At 45.0% G+C, this 18,562-nt stretch overlaps 2 protein-coding genes across 2 annotated transcripts; both read right to left on the reverse strand.

The window, feature by feature from the left end:
• Window positions 1-2,277: 2,277 nt before the first annotated feature.
• On the reverse strand, window positions 2,278-5,983 carry LOC120110405. The gene is made up of 2 exons (XM_039125228.1): window positions 3,698-5,983; window positions 2,278-3,318 (listed from the first exon to the last, which is right to left on the reverse strand). The coding sequence occupies exons 1-2, from the start codon at window positions 5,981-5,983 to the stop codon at window positions 2,278-2,280; spliced, it is 3,327 nt and encodes a 1,108-aa protein (XP_038981156.1).
• A 7,503-nt stretch (window positions 5,984-13,486) lies between these two features.
• LOC103717867 (carotenoid cleavage dioxygenase 8 homolog B, chloroplastic-like) lies at window positions 13,487-18,562 on the reverse strand. The gene is made up of 6 exons (XM_008806408.3): window positions 18,229-18,562; window positions 16,476-17,219; window positions 16,170-16,363; window positions 14,498-14,687; window positions 14,300-14,402; window positions 13,487-13,950 (listed from the first exon to the last, which is right to left on the reverse strand). The coding sequence occupies exons 1-6, from the start codon at window positions 18,520-18,522 to the stop codon at window positions 13,799-13,801; spliced, it is 1,677 nt and encodes a 558-aa protein (XP_008804630.2). The 5' UTR covers window positions 18,523-18,562; the 3' UTR covers window positions 13,487-13,798.

Here is an 18,562-nt window from a genome sequence, read left to right on the forward strand (position 1 = left end):
GGTTATACATAGTTCGACATGGTTTGATTTGTTATTAAATCGGACAGATTCAGGTTAGAGTTATCATCTATTAAACTTATGCTGGCTGATTTAGACATAATGAATCTATGTAAATTATTTGAGACCTATTTAACTTTTGTAGAATCAATTTAACTTCATCCGACATGTTTATTAAATGGATTATATGGCTCCGGTTGAGTTACTTATTTAATAATGAGGTTAGATTTGATTTTGCATTTTTGATCTATTTAACAAATAGGATTATATTGGGTTGGTTTGACCAATTCGGGCTAACTCAACCTATTTGCCACCTTAAGGTGAATGATTTAGAGTGGAGGCGAAACTTTTTTTTCACTTTATTTGATTTTTATTGAAAGTTACAAATGCCCCTACTAAGAAATAAATGATTTCTATAATTTTTTTAAAAAAAATTAGCTGATCCTAGCCATCCATATTATCTTACACGCATCACACGTGCCTAAAGAAAGAGGTAAGAAGGAGAAATCCATACTACATTAGTTTAGAGAATAAACGCGAGACTAAACAACTATTTCAATGGACAATATTCCATACAATGGACCGTCAAGATCTCCAACGGAAGTACAATTTATACCCTACTAGATTAGATCTTCAGCTACAATGAACAGCAGGTGTTCGGTCTTATTTCCCAACCAAAATCTACACCTTGGTCTTTCAGTCACCTACGCAAGCACTTGCGGGCTGCAAAGGCGCATAGTTTGGAGTATGATTCCTAACGTTGTTTCCTCACACCTTCCACTGCTGGCAATTGAGAATTTCAATGTAATTGCAGCGGCAAGGGAGCAGAAAGGTGGAATAGAGTTTAGAGTGAATCGAGATATAAGAGAGATTCCATCTTTTTTCCTTGATAACAGCCTCATGGATCTTGGCTTTACTGGATCCCCTTCTATCTGGTGTAATAACAGATCAGGAATGGCAAGGTTGTGAGAGAGATTTGATAGAGCTATGGTGACGCAGTGAAAGCGTTGAAGACTAGATTCAACCAACGTTGAACCAAGAAAATTCAGAAAACTCAGAGTTTTCAGAAACTCTCTGAAACAGATTTTTTTTATTGACGGCTCAATGCCTCTCTAAAACGTGACAGCTCTTTTATAGGCCACTCCATACCCTAAACATTATTAACAGGGTTTACAGAAATACCATGCTGAATTAGAGTCCTAGCAAAAGTAGAACTCTGAAATAGGAAGCTGGAACAAACTAAGAAACAGAAACTAAATAGGAACTCTAAAACAGAAACAGAAAATATTCAGCAAATATTCAGCTAACAGAAATAAAAATTATTCAGCCTCATCCTCTTCCAGATTCCCTTGGACTGACATACGCTTCCGGAGTCTTTTGATCCTTCATCTCATTCGAACGATCAGCGATGATCTCCTGTTCTGCATTAGTCCCCTCCACTTGAGAGCAACTCGCCCTCGAGTTAATGTCTGGATACAGGGGTGCCCCTTGACAGTGATATTCATACAGATCTGAAACATTAAAAGTCTTCGAAATTTCCATATCATCAGGTAGATCAATGACATAGGCATTGTTGCTGATCTTCTTCAACACTCTGTAGGGACCATATTTCTTCGGTTTGAGCTTGTTGTAAGTGCCAGTTGGAAATCTCTCTTTACGTAAGAACACCATCACCATATCCCCTTTTTGGAACTCTTTATGCCGACGATGCTTGTCTGCAGCTGCCTTATATTTAGCGTTAGTCTCCTCCAATCTTTGCTTAACTTCTGCTTGAACAGATTGGACCTGATCCGCCATATTCTCCGCTGCCATATTTCGTATCAGATTTTTGGGCAGGCGTACTAGATCAACAGCATGTCTGGGCTGTTTCAAGTAAACCAGTGAGAAAGGGGATCTACCGGTAGCACTATGAACGGCGTTGTTGTATGCAAATTCAGCTTGAGGTAAAGCATGATCCCACAGTTTTGGTTTATCCCCACATATGCTGCGAATTAAATTTCCAAGTGTTCTATTCACCACCTCCGTTTGGCCGTCCGTTTGAGGGTGTGCTGTGCTGCTGAATTTCAAGGAGGTGTCAAACATCTTCTATAGAGTAATCCAAAAATGGCTTAGAAATTTTGAGTCCCTGTCAGAAGTAATAGATAGTGGAACTTCATGTAACCAAACAATCTCTCGGAAGAACAATCTCGCAATATGGGAGGCATCGGATGTCTTCTTGCAAGGGATGAAATGGGCCATCTTCGAGAACCTGCCGACCACCACAAACACAGAGTCGATCCCTCACTGTGTACGTGGAAGTCCAAGCACAAAATCCATAGATAGATCTTCCCAAATATCATTAGGAATAGGTAAGGGAGTGTAGAGACCTGTATTTTGTGCTTGCCCCTTTGCTGTTTGACAAACATAGCACTTTCTCACTAGGTTTCCCACATCCCTCTTCAGTTGGGGCCAGAAGTACCTCTCTTCTAGAAGTGCCACGGTCTTATCTCTTCCCAAATGGCCGCTGAGACCACCTCCATGCAAGTCTCGAATAAGTTTCTCCCTCAAGGAGACTCTGGGGATACACAGGCGATTTCCCTTAAATAAATATCCCTCATAAACATGAAAATCACCTGTAGGTGGCTTCGCTAAGCATGCCGCCCATACGTCCTTAAAGTCTTCATCTTCTGCATATAGTTCCTTCAGACATTCGAATCCAACAACCTCTTGACTCACGGTCACCAACAACACAGCCCTACGGCTCAATGCATCAGCCACCTGGTTTAAAGCTCCTGATTTATGCCGAATGACGAAAGAGAACTTCTGCAAATATGTAGACCACCGAACATGCATGTTGCTCAGATGCTTCTGGCTATTCAAAAACTTCAATGTTTGGTGATCAGTATACAGGATAAATTCCCTCTGTACCAAGTAATGCTCCCAGTGCTTCAAGGCTCTTACAACTGCATAAAACTCTTGATCATATGTGGACCACTTCCGCCTGGCATCACTAAGTTTTTCACTAAAAAATGCAACAGGCCTCCCATCCTGGGACAGAACAGCCCCAATCCCCACTCCACAAGCATCACATTCTACTTCGAAGAGTTTGTCAAAACTCGGCAAAACCAACATAGGTGCACTGCATAATTTCTCTTTAATCAAAGAAAAACTCTTTTCTGCTTCTTCTCCCCAGTTAAACTTCCCCTTCTTCAGACATTCAGTAATCGGTGCAACAATAGTGCTGAAATTTCTGATAAACCTCCTGTAGAAGGTTGCTAACCCGTGAAAGCTACGTACCTCAGTCACTGTCTTTGGAGTAGGCCATTCGCGGATGGCCTTCACCTTTTCTTCATCAACATGAATACCATCAAAACGCTTTCACTGCGTCAATTGCTCTGATACCAATTGACGCAGTGAAAGCGTTGAAGATTGGTATTCATGTTGATGAAGAAAAGGTGAAGGCCATCCGCGAATGGCCTACTCCAAAGACAGTGACTGAGGTACGTAGCTTTCACGGGTTAGCAACCTTCACCACATAGCCCAAAAATAGCAACCTGCTTGTTAGGAAATGGCACTTCTTCAAATTAATGAATAGCTTGTTTTTTTCCAGCACCTCCAATACTTCTCTCAAGTGGGTCAAATGTTCCAATTCATCTTTGCTATAAATCAAGATATCATCGAAATAGACGACAACAAACCGTCCAATGAAAGGCTTCAGTACCTGATTCATCAACCGCATGAAGGTGCTCGGTGCGTTGGACAACCCAAAAGGCATAACTAGCCACTCGTACAACCCTTCCTTAGTTTTAAAAGCGATCTTCCACTCATCGCCAGGCCGAATTCTGATTTGGTGATACCCGCTCCTCAAGTCGATTTTGGAGAACACTTTAGATCCTGCCAACATATCCAACATATCATCCAAGCGAGGTATGGGAAACCTGTACCTTACTGTGATTTTGTTTATGGATCGGCTGTCTACACACATCCGCCAACTTCCATCCTTCTTTGGTGTTAGTAAGGCCGGAACAGCACAAGGACTCATGCTTTCTCGAATAAATCCTTTCCTCAGTAACTCCTCTATCTTTTCTCTTAAAACTTCACCTTCCTTTGGGCTCATGCGGTAATGAGGGAGGTTTGGCAGACTTGCTCTAGGTATCAAATCTATGTGATGCTGAATATCCCTCATAGGTGGCAATTGATTGGGTAAATCTTCAGCTACCAACTCCTTAAACTCTTCGAGTAACTGTTGAACTTCTCGGGGCGCTTCCTTCCCTTCTTCCTTTTCTGAATTTACAACCAAAGCTTTGACCACTACCACGTGAACCTCCTGAGACCCCTTCGCTGCCGCCTCAAAGTCGTTTTCAGATCTGGACAGAGTTAGGAAAGATTTCCCTTCCATCCCAGCGGCTTTGGAAATTTTGTTAGACTCTTTTGTAGGGACTATAGCAATGTTATGGCCCTCCCAGGTAAACAAATATACATTATCTCTAGCTTTATAAGTTGCATCTACATCATATTGCCAGGGCCTTCCCAACAACACATGACTGGCATCCATGTCGATCACGTCACAGACAACTTCATCTCTATAATGCTTTCCAATCGAGATAGGCACCTTACAAACTTCAGTCACTTTAACCTTTGGACCCTTCTCCACCCAACCAATAAAATAAGGCGAAGGGTGTGCTTCAGTTGCCAGTCTCAAGTGATCCACTAACCTCTTTGCCACGAAGTTATCACAACTGCCGTTATCAATAATAAGGTTACAAATCTTCTTGTTGATGGTGCATAAAGACTGAAAAATGTCGTGTCGCTGTGGAAGTTCCTCTTGTTTGGCTGAACATAGGACTCGCTGTAGAACTAAGTTAATTCGTTCCCCTTGAGTTTCTTCCCCAACCTCATACACACCATTGTCATAGACTAGCTGCTCTTCTTCTTCCTCGGACTCTTCTTCGGGTTCAATCAAGTTCACGGGCTTTCTCGCTGGACACTCGTTAGAACGGTGCCCAGGCTTACCGCACCTGTAACACTTCACCGACGTGGCTCTAGCATATGGATTTGAATTCTTGGGTGGTTCCTTGCTGCTAGATCCTGCTAGTTGTCTCTCCTTGGCGCCTACGCTGCTATTGCCATCTTTGCTCCATGCACCAACATGGTCAGACTGGTTTGGGTTTGAAAGCTGCGACACTCTTCCCTTTCCCGGAAAGTTACCAGCATCAACATTACTTCTAAATGAATATTCAGGTCTTCCCCCTGTGTTTTCTAGCAGTTCCGCTTTCAACGCCATGTTATGAGCTTCTTCTACAGACCACAGCACCTGCTGCCCAATCTTCTCACGAATTTTGGGCCTCAAACCATTCAAATATCTTGCTACTCGCTGTGGCTCAGTTTCATTCAGATTATTTCGTGCAGAAAGTCTGAAAAATTCAGTGGTATAATCAAATACAGACTTACTTCCTTGGGCACAGTTCTGATACATTTGAAATAAGTATTGTTCATAGTCAGGTGGCAAAAACCTTTCCATAAGCAATTGTTTCATCTTCCTCCAAGTGCGAACTAGTGCCTTTCCTTGGCGGTCCCTGTTTCTCTGTAGGGTATCCCACCAAACAGCTGCGCCGCCTTTCAGTCTGAAAGCCACGAGCTTCACCATACGCCCCTCAGATACTTCCATCATCTCAAAAAACCTCTCCACTTCAGACACCCAATCAAGAAATTCTTCAATATGCATATTCCCATTGAAAGTAGGAATATCCGTTTTTAATCTGTACTCGTCATATCTTCTGTACCGTCCACCCTGCTGGCCATGCTCGCAGACTTCTTCTTCTTCATCAGATTCGTCTTCCTCGTATGGACGCCGTTGACGGAAGCAGGTATTGCGCTCCTCATCGCGCCCCTCATGCCTACCACCCTGCTGGCCTCGGGCGAAACCTCCGACTCCTAATCCATGGGTGTTTCGGTTGCGGTTGGCGTTGAGTCCCATGCCGGCGAGCAACTCACGGATTTCCGCCATCTGCCGACGTTGTTTCGCCATGAACTGCCTCTGTTCCTCAATCGCCGCCCATATAGCCTTTGCCCACGAGCAACGTCGTTGGGATTGCTTCCTTTGCCTCCGTTATTGGCCATCAAGCCAGGCAAATCCTTGCTCTGATACGAATTGACGCAGTGAAAGCGTTGAAGATTGGATTCAACCAACGTTGAACCAGGAAAATTCAGAAAACTCAGAGTTTTCAGAAACTCTCTGAAACAGATTTTTTTTATTGACGGCTCAATGCCTCTCTAAAACGTGACAGCCCTTTTATAGGCCACTCCATACCCTAAACATTATTAACAGGGTTTACAGAAATACCCTGCTGAATTAGAGTCCTAGCTAAAGTAGAACTCTGAAATAGGAAGCTGGAACAAACTAAGAAACAGAAACTAAATAGGAACTCTAAAACAGAAACAGAAAATATTCAGCTAACAGAAATAAAAATTATTCAGCCTCATCCTCTTCCAGATTCCCTTGGACTGACATATGCTTCCGGAGTCTTTTGATCCTTTATCTCATTTGAACGATCAGCGATGATCTCCTGTTCTGCATCATATGGCAACTGGATCTTGGATGAACTTGCTCCCTAAAGCTGAGGTTCTGCGCCTTCTGAGAGCCAGCCGGGTCAGTTCATTGCCCAATTATGCTCAAGCTCGATCCAAAATTTTTCAGCAGTGTCCTCATTCTGTTTCGAGAAGATGTGAATATTTCATAATGGTTTTAAAGTAGTAGTTTGACAAGGATGGTGCAGAGTTGGTAACGACTCTTCCATCATCAAGACTTTTAGGGGGGAAAATGGACCACCCCACAAATACAATCAGAGCATCCGAATCCGATGATAGGCATGATCCCGGCAAGCATGATCTCGACATGCACGACCTCAGCATGCATGAGCTCAGAAGGCTGCCGAGCTTAGAAGACCGAGCATAGAAGGCTGCCGACCTCAGAAGGCCGACTTTGTCGTCCACATGCTGCGGCCATACCCTGCAGCAGCCTCACCGCACCATGCTTTGCTTGCCGGCCATGCTACGACATATCATCCAGGGACCATACCCTGCTACGACTGTCAATAATTAAATGCGCACGATCTCCATGGACCTCCAGCCAGCCCAAAATCTCAGGCCATCCACGGCAACTCGTTGACTTACTCAATCTCGTCCAGTCATCCACGACAACTCATTAATTCACACAATCACGCCCAATCATGACAGTAACCCATTAATTCGTCCAGTCACATTACAGGTAACTCTGACACCTCTCCTATAAAAGGAAAACTCCCTCTCCTCAGGGGAGGCGGGACTTCTGGCTTTGGACTTTACATGCCATCTCTCTCTTTCTCCACAAAGGCCCCCTCTGATTTAAGCATCGGAGGGACGGCACCGGGAACCCCGGCCACCGGCTTTTTGCAGGTCCCCCGGAGGACGTAGCTCGCCGACGTACCACCCGCACTGGAGCTCCCTCTCATCAGCCAGTGGTCACCCTCGGGTCCAATTTTCAACAACAGTTGGCGCTAGAGGAAGGGACCGAGTTGTGACCATGAAGCTAAGGAGTAAAGGAGCCTCTAACGCCTTCCGGCATCGCGCACCAAGTCCTAGACACTCAGTTCAGAACCCATCACCAAGGCCTCCGACGGATCCAATCCTTCAAGTCCAACCAGAGCAGTTCAACCTGTTTGTCCAACAAGTCCAAGCACTCACTGCGGCCGTTCAAGGCCTACAGCAAGTAGAAGACCATCCTTTATTCCCTCCTCACGAGAATGAGTCCTCAGGACGCCGCTCGCAACGTCATTTTTCTATAGAGCGTTGCCACCACCGAAGCTTCCACCGAGCTCGACCCCCAAGCCGGGAGGGCTTGTCGCACATCCATTATCCTGAGAGCTCGTGCCGAAGCCTGATGCCTCGAGAACGGGAGCACCTATCTGAGGCGGGGTCTGCCCCATGCCAAGCTGCAATAGGAGCCCCACCCGAGCTCGACAGAAAAGTCGAGGACTTGGAGCGGCAGATACAGATGCTTCGAGACCGAGGCCCGAAGCGAGATGTCGACCTTGACTTTACAACAGAGTCTCCATTCCCTCAATGGATCATGGATGAGTCAATCCTCCAGAGATTCAAGATGCCACAAATTGAGCCATAAGATGGCTCATCTGATCCTCTGGATCATTTGGAAAGCTATAAGGCCCTTATGACACTCCAAGGAGCCACAGACGCTCTACTCTGCAAAACCTTCCCGGCGACTCTCCGCAAGGTAGCTCGTTTTTGGTTCTCCGGACTAAAGCCCAGCTCGATTCTCTCCTTTGAACAGCTGGGCAGGCAGCTCGCCACCCATTTTGCCGCTAGCCGGCGTCAGCACCAGACCTCAGACTCCCTCTTTGCCATCAAGCAGAAGGAGGAAAATCCTTAAAAGACTACATCAATCGCTTTACCTCGGCTACATGGGAGGTTCGCGATCTCGACCAGTCAATCACCATATCGGCATTGAAGACTGGAGCTTGGTCCTACAAATTTCTCTTCTCCATCGAGAAGAGCTTCCCCGGCGACTTTCTTGAAATGTTTGCCCGAGCTCGCAAGTACGCCAAGGCTGAGAAAGCCATGTCCTCTCGGGGGGAGGCAGCTGAACGACCTGCCAAGATGCAGAAGAAGCGCCAGGAGGAGCACTCCCAACCAAGAAGCAGATTCCCCTAGCATGAGAAAGAGCCTCCTTAGCCCAAGAGCTTAACTTGCCTGAGGTCTCCCCTCCAAAAGTTTCAGACATGCTCTCCCATCACATCCACCCGAGTAGAGATCCTCATAGAGATTGAGGGTTAGGGCTACCTCCAACCTCCATTGAGGATGCGATCGATAGAGTCACGAAAGCACTCGAAAAAGTACTGCCACTTTCACCGAGATCGCGGCCATGATATGGAGGATTGCTACGAGCTCCATGATGAGATCGAGGCACTTGTCCGTCGAGGTCGGTTGAGTTGTTTTGTCCATGATCATGTCTACAGGAGAGAGCCTGAGGAACAAAACTCAGTGCCACATGAGGAGCGGAACGACAACTGACCTCTCGCGAGCATCATCAATACCATTAGAGGGCGGGCGAGTAGAGGCACCTGAAACATCGAGCTCGGAAGAAGAAGCTTCCTCAAAACATCCGTGCACTGTGAAAGTCGTTTCCTTTTCTGATGAAGACCAAAAAGGTGTTAAGCCCTCTTTATGACAATGCTGTAGCTATTTCCTTCATCATTGCAAGGCTTTAAAAAGGATTTTAGTACATAATGGAAGCTCGGATGATACCTTATTTTGTAATGCCTTCCAAAGGATGAGCACTCCTCCAGCCAGATTCATAGGAGATTCCACCCCAAGAAAGTAGTATAAAGTTAAACCTTCTTATGGCTCACATCAGCTCGGCCTACAACGCAACTCTTGGCCAACCAAGGCAACAACGAGATCAGGTCCAGCCTGTCCAAAGAAAATGCTCTTGGGTAGCCATGGATCCTGCATAATCATAGCTCCTCGAGCTCGAGGGGTAGCAGCGCGGCACAGAGCTCAACGCGTGCCGCCTAACGGCCTCCATCGACTCCCAGCCGGTGCCGAGCCAAGTCCTGAGGGACCTCGAAGCTCGGGAGCTGTTAATATGTCTCCAAAAAGTACCTCCATCTCCAACATCGCCCTCCCTCATCTATGTTCTCGAGCTGATGCTTACCTCTGAGCTGAACTCTTCTATTCTCGAGCTTATCTAAGCACTCGAGCTCTTCCGTTCTCAAGCTCATCTAAGTGATCGAGCCCTTCCGTTATGCTCATCTAAGTGCTCGACGACATTTCGACGTCATTTCAACGCTATTTCGACGACATTCGACGCCATTTTGACGCCACTTTGATGCCATTTCGATGACATTCGACGCCACTTCGACACCATTTCGACGACATTCGACAACATTCGACATCAGTTTGACGCCATTTCGATGACATTCGACGCCATTATGATGACATTCGACGCCATTTCGACGCCACTTCGACGACATTCGACGTCAGTTCGACGCCACTTCGACGCCATTTCGCCGACATTCGACGCCATTGCGACGACATTCGACGTTATTTCGACGCCACTTTGCTGTCATTTCGACGACATTCGATGCCTCTTACAACGACGCACCCCGATCTGAGTGGGGACACCCTGCTGAGTGGGCCACAAGCCAAAGAAGGCCGCAGAAGTCGACCTCAGAGCAGAGACGCTTAGCTCTGCTTGGATAGCTCGGCTTAAGGCCGTTAGCTCCGACTGCACGAGAGGTACACCCTACTTGGCATATACATCTCCATAGATATTTGACTGTATTACAGGACGATTGACGACTCGACTACATTCTTCGCCCGAGCCAAAAAGCAGCTCGAACTCAAAAGTCAGAGGATAGTATTGGGGAAAAAATAGACCACCCCACAAATACAATTAGAGCACCCGAATCCGATGACAGGCATGACCCCGGCAAGCATGATCTCGACATGCACGACCTCAGCATGCATGAGCTCAGAAGGCTGCCGAGCTTAGAAGGCCGAGCATAGAAGGCTGCCGAGCTTAGAATACTGAGCTCGAAAGGCTGCCGACCTTAGAAGGCCGACTTTGTCGTCCACATGCTGCGGCCATGCCCTGCAGCAGCCTCACCGCACCATACTTTGCTTGCCGGCCACGCCATGACATATCAACCAGGGTCCATACTCTGCTACGACTGTCAACAATTAAATGCGCACAATCTCCACGGACCTCCAACCAGCCCAAAATCTCAGGCCATCCACGGCAACTCGTTGACTCACTCAATCTTGTCCAGTCATCCACGGCAACTCATTAATTCACACGATCACGCCGAATCATGACGGTAACCCATTAATTCGTCTAGTCACATCACATATAACCCTGGCACCTCTCCTATAAAAGGAAAACTCCCTCTCCTCAGGGGAGGCGAGACTTCTGGCTTTGGACTTTACGTGCCATCTCTCTCTTTCTCCACAAAGGCCCCCTCTGACTTAAGCATCGGAGGGCCGGTGCCGGAAACTCCAGCCATCGGCTTTTTGCAGGTCCCCCGGAGGATGCAGTCCGCCGACGTACCACCCGCATCAGAACTCCCTCTCCTCAGCCAGTAGTCACCCCCGGTTCCAATTTCCAGCAACAAAGACCATAAAGCAACCGAAGGCTACAAGGAATGCCTTTGAGGCAATGGAATAGAAATGCTCGAGGCAATACATTTAGAAAAGATGAGATTGTGGGTAAGGAGGTTCAAGATCTTCAAGCAAAAAATATAGAGAGAAGGGGAGTAAGCCTGGAGAACCATAGAACTATACTTTAAAATGCAAGGAATCTTCAGGCGACAAAAATCCAGAATATTGTGGCTAAAAGAAGGTGATGCTAATACACCATTCTTCCATGGTTCCACTGTGATGCGAAGAAGGAACAGAATTTGAAGAATTTCAAAGGCAATGCCACTATTGCAAGCCTATCTGGAATTATCTATGGGGATGCGATTGGTGTTGTTAAGGAATTCTTCAATAGGGCAACAATATTTATCACTAAAAAGACCAACATGAAGGAGTGCAAAAACTATAGAATGATTAGTCTTTGCAATACCATCTACAAGATCGCAGCAAAGGTAGTTGTTTAATCGAACAAAGGGTTTGCTTGCACAAACTTGTTTTTGCAGAACAAGGGGCATTTGTTGTTGGCAGGAGCATTGCCGATAACTTGATGATTTTCTAGAAATCTATTAGCCTTGTTATCACTGCCTCAAAGCACAATCCCATCATGATTTTAAGACGAATAAGGAGAGAGTGTATGATACCGTTAAGTGGTCCTTTCTATTAGCAATTATTAACATTTTCATATCTAAGATAGATTGGCAACGTAGACGGAAGGCTAAGCGTTCACATTACATTCAAAACTTACCGTTGTCATTAGGACACTGAATAACTTCCGTTGTTTTCTATTTAAATCTTCCTAATTTGTAGTCGAGTTAAATTAGTCAATCAGCTGTTAAGAATTTTTCTATCTTGTTGGGAACTTCCACTGTATTGTCGCCTATTTAAAGGGCAAGAGAATGCCACCAAAGTGGGAGCACGGTTGGAACGGGGCTTAGATTCCATCGGAGTGACCCAAGTTCAAAACGCGCAGGCGTCGATTAAACGAGGAAATCGGATGCCTCCTGCTTGATTTATCCGATGGAGTCGCCATTTGGTCTGCCGGTACTGAGATAGCACTGGGGTGATGTACTCACACATGGGTAATAAACCTAGTAGAAGAATCCACAGGTTGGAAAATGTATGCGGAAATTTGCGGTCTGCATCGAATATTTTTTTGGTAGAAAGAGGTCCCCCCCCCCCCCCCCCCCCCCCCCCAAAAAAAAAAAGAAAAAAAAAAGAAAAAGGGCAAGAGAATAAGGACAAGGCATGAAGAACCCTTTTCCTGGCACTTGGGTGCTCTCATTGGAGGTTCTGGTTCCCTCCATGAATATTTTATGTTATCTTGCCTTCACCTTTCTTTTCCTTGTTCCTTCACAACTTTTCTAAAATAGTTAATGGAAAGTCTTCTTCTACTAGCAGGACCATGCCAAAGTTGTATCTCATGAATTTGAAAGAACTGTTCAGCCTGACATACCCAATTGAGTGGTTTTCTCCTCCATTGAAGTGGGGAAAGTCTAACTTCACAGTTTTTGGCAGGAACAAGCTGGTAAAATTATTGAGTTGAAAGCTGCCACCACCACTCGAACGCTCCCCACCATGAATTTGCATGGAGTTCTCAGCAGCGTCGTTTATGGACTGACTCGCCAGTTGGTCCATGCATACGAGTACCGAGCTTGCCGAACATCTCCATCATTTGGTTGATGATCTCCTTCTATCTGGTTGAAAGTGACTCCATGGACTTTTCTAGCTTTTCCACTCTTTGGTATGGAGATTTGCTTCTCTACAACTCTTCTAAAATAGATAAAAGAAAAGTGAAGACAAGATGACTTGAAATGCTAGCTTTAGTTACTTCGAGGGAATCAGAACCTCCAATAAGAGCATCCAACTGCTTGGAAAAAAGTTTTGCATGCCTTATGATTACTCATTCTCTTGTCCCTGCACAATGCAACGCAAGTTTCTAACAAAATAGAAAATTCTCAATAGCCGGTTGACTAATTCAACTCAACTACGAATCAAGAAATAGTTAGCACGAAAATCTAAGAACCAGGAAGATTTAAATAGAAAACAACAGAAATTATTCGGAGTTCCAATGACTAGGAAGCTGGTTTCAAGCTTCCTAGTCATATTGGAAGCTGGTTTAATTTTCCTTGTCCATCATATTGGATGAAAGTGGTCGTCTCTCCCGCTTTCCTTACGACCTCTGCTCGGCTATGCTCTCCGGATATCTTCAAGGTGCCACAGCTAACAGACAGCGGATCGTGCATCAGCCTAAACAGAATATGGAATTCTTGGTCTCATCTCCTGTTCATTTCAAAAACAGGAAGAAATGTACAACAACAGATTTGCAATTCATATGATAAAAATATAGAATAAGTACGTACTTATACTTCATCCCATGCATCTGGAGATTACACATGTTATACACAGTACAGCAATCAACGCTTGAGCATGTATTACAATCAAGTTGTTCGAACAAATCCCCCACAGAAGTGATCCCTCGACCATCTTGAAGTAGCGTACGTACACGAGTCGAAGGCCCTCCATGCAATATTGCACACATTTGTCGATTCCTATTCCCGTCTCATATTCGAGCTAAATGACGGGGCTTCCGCCCGGTACAAGCTATACAATGTGGTGCTTCGGCGACACCACCTTACAGAGCCTCTTTTGGAACCCAGCACCCGTGAAGCCCATAAGGAAGCCCATAGGGGAATCTGGCTCGTGCGATCTCCTCGAAGGTGGACCCATCCAGGACTAGCGCGTAACCTTCCCCGTTATCCGCGCTGACGATGGATATGACCACGCCTGTTAAAATGATCGAATCATCGTAAGCCGTCTGCTTTGGGTTAATTTTTTTCAAAAAACCTTGAATGAAGAAAGAAGAATGAGAGAAAAAAAAATTGTATTTCTACCTGTCTGTTAATTACAATATACAGGGGCAGCCTTTATATAGGCTATGAGGCTGACAAAGTTTGGTAAGATCGACTAAGTTTGGTACAATCGATTTATCATATAATTTTAACATCCTTCCTCAAACTCAAAACGGTAAAGTGGACATGAATTTGAGTTTGGAAGTAAGGGCTTTTAGCTTTGGGTTAATCTTTTTCCAAAAACATTGGATTAGCTAATAATAGTTGCAAGACGTCTAACTCACCGTCATCCTCCTCGGTAGCTCCAGGTTTGGCTACAAAAAAGGGCTCTGAAGGCACTGCGCCCTCGTCGTGCCAGTTCTTAGCCTTCTTCTTCACCAAATCGATCTAAAATGCACCCAAAACCAGCAAAGATTAGGTCCACAATATAGCTCGATAAATTGTTTAACTTGGCCTTATTTGTAGTTGAACCAGAGGCAAACCTTTGTAAGGGTGTTGGGGAAGTTGCACGGCCTTTGGGCCCCACAGGCATAGGCATATCTATACTTCTTGCCCAGATGGGCCGGGTTGATGCTGCACATGTCCATCCCCCTTCCGTGCTCATCTGGGTCCAGTGCTGCCTCCAGATCACCTATTGGGCTTCCATCCAAAGGTATCCGAAAACGGCCCACCCTGTTATTGCGTTGTAGCATCTCTTTTAAGGTTATAGATACTAAAAATTATTATAAAGAAAATTTATGATGTTTTTTAGGACAACCCAATCTTTGACTAAATGTCATAAATTATGATTGTCGGCAGCTTGATCAATCCTTTATGCCCCACATGATGTGCATTGCATGCATCAAAAGAGTGAATCCTTTCCATTGTTTTTAGTTATTGCAGTGAGAATTCAAATCTTGTGATGATAAAATTATAGTGCTGTTGGAGAAAATTCATTATCAGGAAAATGATTGAAAATCAGCTTGCATTTAATTCTTGAGCAAGATTCCCATGTCACATATGTATGGATTTTCGATCTGTTTATTTATGAAGAAGTATTGATATTAAAATGTCTCTTTACACTTTATAGTGATATAATCTATATAATTGCATTATATATAACAAATTAAGAGTTATATAATCGTCGTTATGACATCATCACATCAACAACAATTATTTGAAGGAACAAAAAAAAAAAAAAAGGTTTCTAGAAACTTCTTGCAGAGAATCCCAAAAAGTAGAGGAAACACCTAAATTATCGCCCTTATGGGCCTTTGTAGCAGGCTCCTATTGTTCTAATTTAGGAGGATCATGACTCGATGTGGACTAATTTGACCTCTACGAGTAAGGTTGAATGGGGTCAAGGAGCGAGATTTACTGCATCAGGAAGTCAAGTCACTAGCCAAACTTTTAGAAGCCATAACTTAGTCATATGATATGCCATCAAGATAATCTTTTATTTAAAATCAGATAACTTTTCGAGATCTACATCCTAGAGTTAACCTCTTAAGAGGTTAAAATGGATCGAAAAATTACAACGTTTGAGCCGTGAAACCGGACAGTCAAACTGAAAGTTTTTCAATCCGTGAAGAATTAGATAAAGAGAGAGATGACAAAGTTGATGTGGATGTCAAGATCTACCTCTTGCAAGATTTTTTTTAATGATTATTTTTATTAGTCATATTTATTTTTGGAGATCTAGTTTTATTCGAATTATAAGAGAAATCCGATCCAAACTATAAAAGAAAGGACATCACCACTATTATAAATAGAGTTATGTACCCTAGTTGATGAGGTATGGATCATCAATGAAAGAAAAGCGGTTGTAAATCTTACTTTTATAATTTTTTCAACTTTTTTTTATTTTTTTTTGAGAAATTCGAGTTGAGTGGATAGAAAAATTTTTGAAACACTATTCTTTTCCTTTCTTTTCTTTTTTTCTGGGGATGATATGTTAGTTTAGCATTTCTATTGCTCTAAACCATGGAACCATGAGTGAACCATAACGGGCGATACCTTCGTACATATATATCCTCATTGTTCTAACCGCCAAAAAATTGATTTATATACTAAGAAGTAAGACGGCCGGATGGCTAACCAGCTGCCACTCTTGAATGTTCTACTAATTCAATATTTCTACAAAAAAAATGACGACACAATCATTAGGGAATATACCTAGCATCCGGCAGCTCGTCTTGGCCGGCGAATGACCTCAGATTCTGAAGGCGAAGCTTGTCGAGGATCGTTGGGTCAGCGTTGTGCTCGCAGCAGTCGGCGATGATGGCTGTGACCCTACCATCCTCGTCCTGCTCCTCATATGCATTGATGAAATGGAACGTAACAAAAGGTGGCACCTCCACACTCGCCACCTAAAACATTTATCAAATCAAATCATCTAAGTTATCCTAGGACAAGATATAAACTGGACCTGTGGTCCACGAATCCAAGTTAACTAGAAATTAGAGAGTTAGAAGTGCTTACAATTTTTCCACTGGCTTTACACATGACATGCACGTAGCTACCGGAGTCTGGGTGCCACTCGAACTTGTATAGTGGAGTGGGCTCGGCCTTGAGAAGATTTTGGGCACAGTACCTTAGCGGCATCTCCGGCACCACCACGTAGTGTTCGGTCACCGGAAACGAGTGCACCCACCCAGGCGCCGGGCTTCCCCGGCAATTCACCCTACCGATCACCTTCCGCTCGTTGGTCCCCGGCGCCATTCTCACCACCGTGTACCCCGGCCTCACCAAGTCCGGCAGCAGGGTCAAAAACTCCGAGTCGGTCACGATGGGATGCGCCGAGTGGATCAGACCGCCCAAATTGTCGGTGTACTCGAACTTCCCGACAGTGTCCAGCGTGTCGGGATCGATTTGGATGGAGCCTTTGATGGTCTCGGTGAGACAGACGACTCGCCCGTCGGCAAGCTTGACGACGCCGGTGTTGGCGTTGTCGGTGAGGGACGCGCCGGAGAAAAGTCCAGCCAGCTCGCCGACGTAGGCGAGGAAGCTGTCGGGTTTGGGAGCTTCGGAGAATTCGCGATAGCAGAGGCGCTTGTGCTTCATGGCGGCTTTGTATGCCTCCGACTCGATTTGGCGGTGCCCGAAGAGGAGCCGGCCGTCGTCGAAGCGGAGGCGGACGATGGTGGCGTAGCCATCGAAGAGGTGGCGGAAGTCGTAGTCCTCTATGTTCCATAGCCCGGGCCCGTTCCTTAGGTAGGTACCGTTCTGCATGACATGGCGCCAATTTGGATAGCTAAGAATTAAATCCTTATTTCGTGGGCTATCTTTTGCTAATAAACATAATTTTAACATAGAATCCTATGACTCTGCTAGATTCCGAGTGAACGCGATAAGGGTGTCGTTGTGATTCGTGTAAGCTAAAGAGGTGCGTCATAGGTCATCTTTGGTGGTTTCTCCTTGAAGCAGACAAGAAAATGACCTGCCATTGATTCCAGCACCTCAGCTCCGGCAATATCAAAGCAAGAAATTTTGAAGCGGATTATTTGGACATCACGCAAGGTTTGTATGACACTTCTTGTCTTCTTAGTTATGTCTCCAAAAAGTGTGAAGGACGTTCCGGCTGTCTACGAACAACCATAGGCCAGAACGCCGAATAAGTTCATTACCTCGACGTTCCGCCCTCATCTTCACCTAGCTAAATTTGTGTATTAAGAGAAGCCAAGGTAGATGGTTAACTCCTACTTAATTATGCTATTAGCTTGCAGTAAGGACTTTCCACGAGAAATACGTATTAGAACAAACGAAGACATGTCACATGATACTCTACAATAGCCTCCTTCAAGAGGAGACTATATATACTAATTGATCTTTGAAAGTTTTGAAATATCGATCGATCTAATGTCAAGGGCACTAGTTTATTTTTGTAAACTCGGTTGGTTAATTAAATCAGCATCAGCGTCCTTTATTAATGATGTAGCAGTTAGCAATCCTCTTTTCTCATCCTTTGGCCCTTCACAGGACGATGCGACGCCAAACTAGCCGGGCTCGTGTCACCGGAAAGTTATGGAATGGATGCCTCAGAGGTGCGTCTACCTCAAAACCGAAGAAGGTTGACATATTGTGCAAGCATGTCTCTTATAAATCAAAAAACATATCATGATCCTTGTTATAAAAGATCCTTGTGTTCTTGGCTCAGTTTTTTGGTTTGTCCAAGTGACCTTCCAAGAAAAAAGACGTTATATATAATCGAAGGGGATGATGTTATATATCTTACCAACCAAAGTGGTATCTCTCCGTCTACCACCAGCTCCCCCTCCCACCGCTCCTGCCGGATGCTGGTCCAAGCCGCGAGCTTCCCATGGCCCCGGCGTTGGGTCTCAACGGACGGCAATGGGACGGTGATTCGTGGCTCCGTTGCGACGCTGACCTTGAGGGACTCTAATTCTCGACGTCGGCCCCTCGGAAGGATCGAATGGAGTCTCGATGGAAGGGACCGGTTCGACTCCGAGGTAGTGGAAGGGCAGATAGCAGTGGGTCGAAGGGCAGGAGAGAGCAAAATAGACGCCATGGAGACTTGGGTGGTGGACTGGTGTAGTAAAAAGGATGCA

The sequence above is a fragment of the Phoenix dactylifera genome, chromosome 4 (genome assembly GCF_009389715.1).
Source record: "Phoenix dactylifera cultivar Barhee BC4 chromosome 4, palm_55x_up_171113_PBpolish2nd_filt_p, whole genome shotgun sequence".
In the NCBI taxonomy this organism is placed as follows: Eukaryota; Viridiplantae; Streptophyta; class Magnoliopsida; order Arecales; family Arecaceae; genus Phoenix; species Phoenix dactylifera.

Excerpts from the sequence above, each read along its gene's own strand:
- LOC103717867 (XM_008806408.3), bottom strand. The coding sequence starts at position 18,522 with ATGGCGTCTATTTTGCTCTCTCCTGCCCTTCGACCCACTGCTATCTGC. Across the intron at positions 17,220-18,228 it reads GAGAGATACCACTTTGGTTG|AACGGTACCTACCTAAGGAA; the intron begins GTAAGATATATA and ends CATGTCATGCAG. Across the intron at positions 14,403-14,497 it reads TCCCCAACACCCTTACAAAG|ATCGATTTGGTGAAGAAGAA; the intron begins GTTTGCCTCTGG and ends GGTGCATTTTAG.
- LOC120110405 (XM_039125228.1), bottom strand. The coding sequence starts at position 5,983 with ATGGCGGAAATCCGTGAGTTGCTCGCCGGCATGGGACTCAACGCCAAC. Across the intron at positions 3,319-3,697 it reads TCATGCGGTTGATGAATCAG|GTGAAGGCCATCCGCGAATG; the intron begins GTACTGAAGCCT and ends GATGAAGAAAAG.